This window comes from Bombina bombina, chromosome 1 (genome assembly GCF_027579735.1).
Source record: "Bombina bombina isolate aBomBom1 chromosome 1, aBomBom1.pri, whole genome shotgun sequence".
In the NCBI taxonomy this organism is placed as follows: Eukaryota; Metazoa; Chordata; class Amphibia; order Anura; family Bombinatoridae; genus Bombina; species Bombina bombina.
In genome coordinates, this window is record NC_069499.1 from 78,130,837 (window position 1) to 78,142,732 (window position 11,896).

General features: G+C 39.3%; 1 protein-coding gene across 1 annotated transcript in view; it reads left to right on the forward strand.

The window, feature by feature from the left end:
- SETD3 (SET domain containing 3, actin histidine methyltransferase) overlaps positions 1 to 11,141 on the forward strand; it is a 400,546-nt gene extending 389,405 nt beyond the window's left edge. The window contains exon 13 of the mRNA XM_053697484.1: positions 10,651 to 11,141. Coding sequence (XP_053553459.1) covers positions 10,651 to 11,100 — 450 coding nt within the window. The 3' untranslated portion in view covers positions 11,101 to 11,141. The remainder of the gene's footprint in view (positions 1 to 10,650) is intronic.
- The last annotated feature ends 755 nt before the right edge of the window (positions 11,142 to 11,896 follow it).

Below are 11,896 nucleotides of genomic sequence, written 5' to 3' on the forward strand. Positions count from 1 at the left end.
TTCTGGACAGAGGAGAGGTCAAAAGACTTTGGCAACCTCTCTGTCCTTTTGGTTAAAAAGCATAATTCATTTAGCTTATGAGACTGCTAGACGGCAGTCTTCTGAAGGGATTACAGCTCATTCTACTAGAGCTGTGGTTTTCACTTGGGCCTTTTTAGAAGGAGGCTTCTGTTGAACAGATTTACGAGACGGAGTCTTGGTCTGCGCTTCATACTTTTTCAAATTTAACAAATTTGATACTATGCTTCTTCGGAGGCTATTTTTGGGAGAAAGGGTTTTTTTCAGGCAGTGGTCACTTCCGTTTAAGTACCTGCCTTGTCCCTCCCATCATCCGTGTACTTTAGCTTTGGTATTGGTATCCCATAAGTAATGGATGATCCGTGGACAGGATACACTTAACAAGAGAAAACATAATTTATGCTTACCTGATAAATTTATTTCTCTTGTAGTGTATCCAGTCCACGGCCCGCCCTGTCCTTTTAAGGCAGGTTTAAATTTTAATTAAACTACAGTTACCACTGCACCCTATGGTTTCTCCTTTTTTGTCTTGTTTCGGTCGAATGACTGGATATGACATGTGAGGGGAGGAGCTATATAGCAGCTCTGCTTGGGTGATCCTCTTGCAACTTCCTGTTGGGAAGGAGAATATCCCATAAGTAATGGATGATCCGTGGACTGGATACACTGCAAGAGAAATAAATTTATCAAGTAAGCATAAATTATGTTTTATGTAAGAACTTACCTGATAAATTAATTTCTTTCATATTAGCAAGAATCCATAAGGCCCACCCTTTTTTGTGGTGGTTATGATTTTTTTGTATAAAGCACAATTATTCCAATTCCTTATTTTTTTGATGCTTTCGCTCTTTTCTTATCACCCCACTTCTTGGCTATTCGTTAAACTGAATTGTGGGTGTGGTGAGGGGTGTATTTATAGGCATTTTAAGGTTTGGGAAACTTTGCCCCTCCTGGTAGGAATGTATATCCCATACGTCACTAGCTCATGGACTCTTGCTAATATGAAAGAAATGAATTTATCAGGTAAGTTCTTACATAAATTATGTTTTTCAAAGGTTATAGGATAGGTTTCAGGGTAAGACCTCCAAGAGGAGGATTTCTTTTGTCAAATGTTCAGAAGAATCATTTAAAGGGATAGTTGTGTCAAAATTTAAACTTCATTATTCAGATTGAGCACACAATTTTAAATAACTTTTTCATTCACTTCCATTATCTAAATGTGCACAATCTTCTTATATGCACTCTTGATGAGACACCAGCTCCTACTGGGCATGATATACGTATATGCATTTTGTGATTGGTTAATAGCTGTCACCTGATGGATTAGGAAGGAAAATTTAACTAGCTTTGACATTTACCATAATAAAATCTACTACTCATTTGAAATTTAATCTAAGTGCTTTTGCATTGTATCTGTGTTATGCATTTATAGATTATGCAGTTCTACTGTATTAAGTGGTCCTTTAAAAGCTCAAGCTTTTCTTCAATCAGTCCTGGATCTGGAATCCATCATTGTAATAGTTTCTGTTCCTCTGCTGTAACAGGCAAAGGGATTTCATTCAAATCTTTGTTTCTTTCATGTAATTGGCAAGAGCTAGTGACGTATGGGATATACAATCCTACCAGGAGGGGCAAAGTTTCCCAAACCTCAAAATGCCAATAAATATGCCCCTCACCACACCCACAATTCAGTTTTACAAACTTTGCCTCCTATGGAGGTGGTGAAGTAAGTTTGTGCTTGATTTCTATGATTTCTTCTATGATAAGCGCTTCTAAGCATTTTGAAGCCCAGTTCCTCTTAGAGTACAGTGTTTGTCAGAGGGATGTGAAGGGAGTATCGCCTGTTGATTTTATGGTTTTCCTCGTGGGATATCTTTTCAAGGGTTCTCTGTTATCGGTCGTAGGGATTCATTTTATGTTTTTTAAGAAGGAGGGAACATTAAGACCAGTTTTGGCTCTAAAGGCTCTAAACAAGTTTGTCAGTTCCAACTCTCAAAATTATCTTTCTTGTGATTCTTCTTATTTGATTTTTCATCAAGATAAGCAAGTTTTAAGAACCAAATTTAATTTTCTTCCTAAAGTTGTGTCCCTGGATAATCTAAGTAAGGAAACTGTTGTCCCTTCTTTGTGTCGTTATAAGAATTTTTTAGCAAGACTTCTTCACAATCTGGATGTGGTTAGAGCCTTGAAGTATTATGTTGTCAAACCCCTCCTTATCTGATTACTGCTCATTCTACTAGATCAGTAGCTACTTCTAGAGCTTTAAAGAATGAAGCTTCTGTTAACCTAATTTGCAAGGCAGCTACTTGGTCTTTATTGCATACTTTCACTAAAGTCTACCATTTTGATGTTTTCTCTTCTTCTGAGGCAGCTTTTGAAAGGAAGGTTTCATTGTAGTTTGCCTGTTGGTTGTTAAGTACATACAAAAAAAATATAATTAAATATATGCACTTTCTTTTAGGGTTGTGGATTTACTTTATTTATTGAAAAAAGACTTTTCTTTTTCGACCCTATCTTTTTATACCTCGTGGACTCTTGCCACCTTTATTTTTTTATTACATCTTTTTTTCCTGGCTCCTATATTAGCTCTTTATTTATTTTCCTACTTTTTTGTTTGGCTATATGTCAGACTAACTACCATAGAGGTGGGAGGGGTTATATAGAGCTCTTGGGGTTTGGGAATCTGTCTCCTCCTAGTGGCAAGGAAGAAAATTCCCAGGAGTAATGGATCCATTATGAAAGAAATTAATTTAGCGGGTAAGCATAAATTATGTTTTTTTATTTTTTTTTTATTTATGCATAAGTTGCCTTTGTAAGTTAAGCTTCAAGACTTTGGGACTTGTGGCGTTATTTGTATCTTGAGGACTATAGAAGATTCTCTTTTCTTGTGCCACCTTGGTTTCTTTAAAATGTAGTTTATTCTGATGTTTTGGTGTTGATAGATGGATGTGTTTAAGTGCTTCGCTAATGCTGGAAAACATCAGCACCAATTTAAATTCATAATATGGGATCTTCAGTATACTATCCTTTGTTAACTTGCATTAAATCTGCATAATGTTTTATAATTGCGCATTATTGTCAATATTCTAAAATGTAGTTAAAATTATATTCAATTTCTAATGCTGGTTTTTATAACTTAATGTTTGACTATGTGTTAAGAAGATTGACCTTTATCATTGTAGCCCTTTTATAAGACTTTACAGTTGGAAGCTGAGTAGTTAGGGCACATTCTGCTTTCTCAGACCTAGACTTTTGTGGAAAGTACCCCTTTAGACATAAAGTTGTTTCCTATGTACCCCAACTGTAGCACATGAGCAAAAATGGAAATCATGTGTATCACTTTACTTCATTAATATATCTGTTGCAAGCTTGTGAAATCAACACTGGAATTTAAGATTTGGCAATATTACAAAAGAGAATAATAAACACATAAAACGGATATATAGTCCATTGATATTAATAATTATATGCAATTAATGTGCTTCTTATATTTTTAAAAAGGAAAATTCAATTATTTTCTGCATGATAAAGAAAGTAATATTAATTGTACCATCTTTATATTATTAACCATTTTATACACAGTTTCTGTCGCATTTTACTGTGGCACACTTCAGTATGATGCACTTTACCTATTTCAGAGTGGCAGATTTATCTGCGACTTGTCTCAACGAGAATCTAAGGTTTTACAATTTTGAGATGATTTGGCGATTGAACAGTCATCCAACCTAGGCAGGGAAACGCTCACACTCTGCCCTGTTACGAGTGCTCAAGGGTGGAAATGAGAAACATGGCTTTCTTTGATTATTAAGACCAATACCTGGAGTACACCTTGCCAATGCCCTACGTACCTCCAGGGGTACACTTACCACAGGTTGAGAAACTAGGGTGTAAACCAAATCGGCTCAAATAACAAGTAAAAAGAAAATAAATTGTTGACGTTTTGAGGAAATCCCACATCACAAAATGCATCTGATTTTTTTTTTTTTCTTCTTACTGTGGAAATCAACTGCCAATACTGAAGATGTTCTCTTAAGAGGAATTTAGATTAACACCAGTTAAAAATATTATTATTTTTTTTCCCACTTTTATATCTAGTCTGTTTTCAGGTCTCATGTTCATCTTTCTCCTGTTAAGTGTAGTCAGTCCACGGGTCATCATTACTTATGGGATATTAACTCCTCCCCAACAGGAAGTGCAAGAGGATCACCCAAGCAGAGCTGCTATATAGCTCCTCCCCTCTACGTCACACCCAGTCATTCTCTTGCACCCAACTAATAGATAGGATGTGTGAGAGGACTGTGGTGACACCGGAGTGTGTTGTTTCCTTCTCAGGCAGAATTTGAAGAAGAATCTACCTGAGTTTTTGTATATGATCTTAGCGGACGTAACTAAGATCCGTTTGCTGTTCTCGGCCATTCTGAGGAGTAAGGTAACTTCAGATCAGGGGACAGCGGGCAGGTTCACCTGCAAAGAGGTATGTTGCAGTATATTATTTTCTATGGAATGGAATTGACTTTGAAAATACTGCTAATACCGATATAATGTAAGTACAGCCTTAAATGCAGTAGTAGCAACTGGTATCAGGCTGACATGTATATATGTTAACACTTAAGTATTTCTGGGGAATGGCACTTCACTGGGAAAATACTGTATGCATATATCTTTTAGCCTAACTTGCAGTGGGAGCGACTAGCAGCAGGCTTTTTAAAGACATTTCATATATTTGATTTTAAACGTTTGCTAGCATGTTAAATCGTTTAATTATCTGAGGTACTTGGTGAAAATTGTTTGGGGCTTTATTTTCCACATGGCTGTCGTTGTTTTAAATTAAAACAGTTTACTGAGCTCCCCTCACTGTTGTAGTGTGAGTGGGAGGGGCCTATTTTGGCGCTTTTACTACGCATCAGAAATTCAGTCACAGTCTGTCTTTTTCTCCCTGCATGATCCAGGACGTCTCCACAGAGCTCAGGGGTCTTCAAAACTAGTTTTGAGGGAGGTAATCACTCACAGCAGACCTGTGAGACTGTGCTTGACTGTGATAAAAACGTTTATATTGTCAATTGTTATACGTTTTTTTCTGATATTAAGGGTTAAATCCTTTGCTAATTTTTGTTTATATAACTAATCCGGTTCATTGTTATTCAACTGTGACAGTTTTTGTGTGCTTCTTAAAGGCACAGTAACGTTTTTACATATTGCTTGTAAATTTAGTTGAAAAGTATTTCCAAGCTTGCTAGTCTAATTGCTAGTTTGTTTAAACATGTCTGACTCAGAGGAAACTCTTTGTGCAATATGTTCAAAAGCCGAGGTGGAGCCCAATAGAAATTTATGTACTAATTGCATTGATGCTACTTTAAATAAAAGTCAATCTGTACATGTTAAGCAACATTCACCAGACAACGAGAGGGAAGTTATGCCGACTAACTTGCCTCACGTGTCAGTACCTGCATCTCCCGCTCAGGAGGTGCGTGATATTGTAACGCCAAGTACATCAGGGCGGCCATTACAAATCACTTTACAAGACATGGCTAATGTTATGACTGAAGTTTTGTCTAAATTACCAGAACTTAGAGGTAAACGAGATCACTCTGGGATGAGAACAGAGTATACTGATAATGCTAGGGCCATGTCTGATACTGCGTCACAATATGCAGAGCATGAGGACGGAGAGCTTCATTCTGCGGGTGACGGATCTGATCCAAATAAATTGGATTCAGACATTTCAAATTTTAAGTTTAAGCTGGAAAACCTCCGTGTGTTTCTAGGGGAGGTGTTAGCGGCTCTGAATGATTGTAACACAGTTGCAATCCCAGAGAAAATGTGTAGGTTGGATAAATATTTTGCGGTACCGACGAGTACTGACGTTTTTCCTATACCTAAGAGACTTACTGAAATTATTACTAAGGAGTGGGACAGACCCGGTGTGCCTTTCTCACCCCCTCCTATATTCAGAAAAATGTTTCCAATAGACGCCACCACACGGGACTTATGGCAAACGGTCCCTAAGGTGGAGGGAGCAGTTTCTACTTTAGCTAAGCGTACCACTATCCCGGTGGAGAATAGCTGTGCTTTTTCAGATCCAATGGATAAAAAGTTAGAGGGTTACCTTAAGAGAATGTTTGTTCAACAAGGTTTTATATTACAACCCCTTGCATGCATTGCGCCTGTCACGGCTGCGGCTGCATTTTGGTTTGAGTCTCTGGAAGACACCCTTGACTCAGCGACATTAGATGAGATTTCACTTAAGCTTAAAACCCTTAAGCTAGCTAATTCATTTATTTCTGATGCCGTAGTACATTTAACTAAACTTACGGCTAAGAATTCCGGATTCGCCATTCAGGCACGCAGAGCGCTGTGGCTAAAATCCTGGTCAGCTGATGTAACTTCTAAATCGAAATTACTTAACATACCTTTCAAGGGGCAGACTTTATTCGGGCCCGGTTTGAAAGAAATTATCGCTGATATTACGGAAGGTAAAGGCCATGCCCTGCCTCAAGACAGAGCCAAACCTAGGGCTAGACAGTCTAATTTTCGTGCCTTTCGTAACTTCAAGGCAGGAGCAGCATCAACTTCCTCTGCTCCAAAACAGGAAGGAGCTGTTGCTCGCTACAGACAAGGCTGGAAACCTAACCAGACCTGGAACAAGGGCAAGCAGGCCAGAAAACCTGCTGCTGCCCCTAAGACAGCATGAAGTGAGGGCCCCCGATCCGGAAGCGGATCTAGTGGGGGGCAGACTCTCTCTCTTCGCCCAGGCTTGGGCAAGAGATGTCCAGGATCCCTGGGCGTTGGAGATCATATCTCAGGGATATCTTCTGGACTTCAAAGCTTCTCCTCCACAAGGGAGATTTCACCTTTCAAGGTTGTCAACAAACCAGATAAAGAAAGAGGCGTTTCTACGCTGTGTACAAGACCTTTTACTAATGGGAGTGATCCACCCAGTTCCGCGGTTGGAACACGGACAAGGGTTTTACTCAAATCTGTTTGTGGTTCCCAAAAAAGAGGGAACCTTCAGACCAATATTGGATTTAAAGATCCTAAACAAATTCCTAAGAGTTCCATCGTTCAAGATGGAAACTATTCGGACAATCTTACCCATGATCCAAAGAGGTCAGTACATGACCACAGTGGATTTAAAGGATGCCTACCTTCACATACCGATTCACAGAGAACATTACCGGTATCTAAGGTTTGCCTTCCTAGACAGGCATTACCAGTTTGTAGCTCTTCCCTTCGGGTTGGCTACGGCTCCAAGAATCTTTACAAAGGTTTTGGGCTCTCTTCTGGCGGTACTAAGACCGCGAGGAATTTCGGTAGCTCCGTACCTAGACGACATTCTGATACAAGCGTCAAGCTTTCAAACTGCCAAGTCTCATACAGAGTTAGTACTGGCTTTTCTAAGGTCGCATGGGTGGAAAGTGAACGAGGAGAAGAGTTCTCTCTTACCACTCACAAGAGTTCCCTTCTTGGGGACTCTTATAGATTCTGTAGAAATGAAAATTTACCTGACAGAGGACAGGTTAACAAAGCTTCTAAATGCTTGCCGTGTCCTTCATTCCATTCAACACCCGTCAGTGGCTCAATGCATAGAGGTAATCGGCTTAATGGTAGCGGCAATGGACATAGTTCCTTTTACACGCCTGCACCTCAGACCGCTGCAATTGTGCATGCTAAGTCAGTGGAATGGGGATTACTCAGATTTGTCCCCTACGCTGAATCTGGATCAGGAGACCAGAGATTCTCTTCTATGGTGGCTTTCTCGGCCGCATCTGTCCAGGGGGATGCCCTTCAGCAGACCAGACTGGACAATTGTAACTACAGACGCCAGCCTTCTAGGTTGGGGCGCTGTCTGGAATTCCCTGAAGGCTCAGGGATCATGGACTCAAGAGGAGAGTCTCCTTCCAATAAACATTCTGGAATTGAGCGCAGTTCTCAATGCCCTACTGGCTTGGCCTCAGTTAGCAACTCTGAGGTTTATCAGGTTTCAGTCGGACAACATCACGACTGTGGCTTACATCAACCATCAGGGAGGGACAAGAAGTTCCCTAGCGATGATGGAAGTATCAAAGATAATTCGTTGGGCAGAGTCTCACTCTTGCCACCTGTCAGCGATCCACATCCCAGGAGTGGACAACTGGGAGGCGGATTTCCTAAGTCGCCAGACTTTTCATCCGGGGGAGTGGGAACTTCATCCGGAGGTCTTTGCCCAAATACTTCGACGTTGGGGCAAACCAGATATGGATCTCATGGCGTCTCGCCAGAACGCCAAGCTTCCTCGTTACGGGTCCAGGTCCAGGGACCCGGGAGCGGTCCTGATAGATGCCTTGACAGCACCTTGGACCTTCAGGATGGCTTATGTGTTTCCACCATTCCCGATGCTTCCTCGTTTGATTGCAAGGATCAAACAAGAGAAAGCATCAGTGATTCTAATAGCGCCTGCGTGGCCACGCAGGACCTGGTATGCAGATCTAGTGGACATGTCATTCTGTCCACCTTGGTCTCTGCCTCTGAGACAGGACCTTCTAATTCAGGGTCCTTTCAAACATCAAAACCTAATTTCTCTGAAGCTGACTGCATGGAAATTGAACGCTTAATTTTATCAAAGCGTGGTTTTTCAGAGCCAGTAATTGATACCTTAATACAGGCGAGGAAACCTGTTACCAGGAAAATTTACCATAAGATATGGCGTAAATATTTACACTGGTGCGAATCCAAGGGTTACTCATGGAGTAAGGTTAGGATTCCTAGGATATTGTCTTTTCTACAAGAAGGTTTAGAAAAGGGTTTATCTGCTAGTTCGTTAAAGGGACAGATCTCAGCTCTGTCCATCCTTTTACACAAGAGTCTGTCAGAAGTTCCAGACGTTCAGGCTTTTTGTCAGGCTTTGGCCAGGATTAAGCCTGTGTTTAAATCTGTTGCTCCACCGTGGAGCTTAAACTTAGTTCTTAACGTTTTACAGGGTGTTCCGTTTGAACCCCTTCACTCCATTGATATCAAGCTGTTATCTTGGAAAGTTCTGTTTTTAATGGCTATTTCCTCGGCTCGTAGAGTCTCTGAATTATCAGCCTTACATTGTGATTCTCCGTATCAGATTTTTCATTCAGATAAGGTAGTTCTGCGTACTAAACCTGGGTTCTTACCTAAGGTAGTCACTAACAAGAATATCAATCAAGAGATTGTTGTTCCATCATTGTGTCCTAACCCTTCCTCAAAGAAGGAACGACTTCTGCACAATCTAGATGTAGTCCGTGCCCTGAAATTTTATTTACAGGCAACTAAAGATTTTCAACAAACTTCTTCCCTTTTTGTTGTTTATTCTGGACAGAGGAGAGGTCAAAAAGCATCTGCTATCTCTCTATCCTTTTGGCTTCGTAGCATAATACGTTTAGCCTATGAGACTGCTGGACAGCAACCTCCTGAAAGGATTACAGCTCATTCTACTAGAGCTGTGGCTTCCACTTGGGCCTTTAAGAACGAGGCCTCTGTTGAACAGATTTGCAAGGCTGCAACTTGGTCTTCTCTTCATACTTTTTCCAAATTTTACAAATTTGACACTTTTGCTTCTTCGGAGGCTGTTTTTGGGAGAAAGGTTCTTCAGGCAGTGGTTCCTTCCGTATAGAGATCCTGCCTGTCCCTCCCGTCATCCGTGTACTTAGCTTTGGTATTGGTATCCCATAAGTAATGATGACCCGTGGACTGACTACACTTAACAGGAGAAAACATAATTTATGCTTACCTGATAAATTCCTTTCTCCTGTAGTGTAGTCAGTCCACGGCCCGCCCTGTTTTTTAAGGCAGGTCTAAATTTTTTAATTATACTCCAGTCACCACTGCACCCTATAGTTTCTCCTTTCTCGTTTGGTTCCTGGTCGAATGACTGGGTGTGACGTAGAGGGGAGGAGCTATATAGCAGCTCTGCTTGGGTGATCCTCTTGCACTTCCTGTTGGGGAGGAGTTAATATCCCATAAGTAATGATGACCCGTGGACTGACTACACTACAGGAGAAAGGAATTTATCAGGTAAGCATAAATTATGTTTTCCTGCTAACTCTGCAAATAAGTTCTGCCAGTATACTGTAGTCCTGGAAATACTGTTATGGGTCATTTATGTAGAATGTTGCAAGTGGAATAGAATACTGCGTTTTACTCAAACCCTAGGAAAGAATATGGTTAAATACATTGTACAATAATGAAAGGTGATTATCAATATTAGTCTGTTGTGCACGCTACTCTTTATATTGTATGAGCGAGTCAATTTTCTTGGTCTGTCATAGCATAGTAACTAAATAATAATTAAAAAAATAAAAAACAAAAGTCTCAACACTAGGGGTGGCTATATGTAACGGTTGCAGAGCTACTTTGTATTAAAAATATTCTTTTTAAATTTATGGAATTTCCTTATGTGATACCCTTCAAGCGTCTTTATTGGGGTAATTATAATAAGACTTACCCGTGTATAACAAGGACTGACCCTTTAATAGCAAGTCTCTATTGCAGTATATGAATGCTACTGTTTCTTCTCTGAGATAATAGATTGTTGTGTTTCTCCTAAACAGGAACATTTAGATTCTTGATGTATATTCGCTGCCCATACTACTTTTATGTGGAAAGCTTTAAATATTTTTTTTTCTCTAGGATGATAAACTTCTGTTTGAGCAAGAGGACCTCACATTTCATTCAACAATGGCTGTAAAACTACGACTTGTTGAAAAGGAGATCTTGGAAAAGGCAGTCAGAATTGCATCCCAGAACAGAAAAATGTACAACACATTTTTGGAGAAAGGTGCGCCACTCCCAAAATATGAGGAAAGCAACTTAGCTTTGCTGGAAAACACAGTAGGAGATTCCAAATTCCCTCTCATTATAAAAAACGAAGAGGACAACGAACTAGACGGTGAACTTAAACAAATTCAAGAAGCCATTGCAATCACTGAGATAACTGAAAATGGATATGTAAATGGCAAAGACTCTCTCGTGACCAAATCCGAAATAGAGAATACTCTTACAGATGAAAACAGAAAAGGAATAGAAAATGCCAAAGATATTTCTTCAGAAAACACTGATGAGGCAAAAGTACAATCATGAAATGTTTGACTTTAGAATAAGATTAAACAATCAGAAGTTTATTTGGGTTGGTGTGTTTTCCTTAACATTTTTTGCAGGAAAATTGAGTTGCTGCTTTCTTTTTTTAATGTTTTTTTTTAATTTATTTTTAAGTTCAGATCCTGCAGCATTTATCTTCCAAAAGAAAGGACTGTACTTTTTATTATTTTTATTTTCATTGTTGAGAAATTACCCTGAAGAATTCTGGACTTACTATTTAAATATTTTACCATATGTTTCAAGCCGGTGCAAAGTCTTGAAATGAAAACAAGCACTAAGGAGTGAAAAAGGCTGCTTATTAGAAAATGTAAAAGAAAAGTTTTTTTTTTTTATGTTTTTGCAGGACAAATGTTAGTAAACTTTACATTTTTGTTTGTATATTTTAAGTATTTAGGCGGCTTGGAGTAATTTCTCTAGACGTTTGTTCTAGGTTTTTTCATTTTATTATACAAAATCTAAACCCTTATTTGAAGGCAAGGTAATTTGTCAATTTAATTTAAAATATATAGAAAAATATATATATATATATTTTTTAAGCCTGTCCATAGTATCAACATTGCACCTTTTATCTGTAAGCACGGTCAGTCACTGGGAGTTTGAAAGCATTTGGGTGCACCCAGAAAGCTTTAACCATTCAGTGTTCAGGGGGCTTGCCAAATCCTTTTTGAGAACAGAAAGAATGTTCTGTTTTATGGAAAAGATGAATATAATGCTTCACAGCTCTTTGAGTTTTCACAATAGGTAGAGTTTACAGAGCTACATTTTCAACTAACTAAAT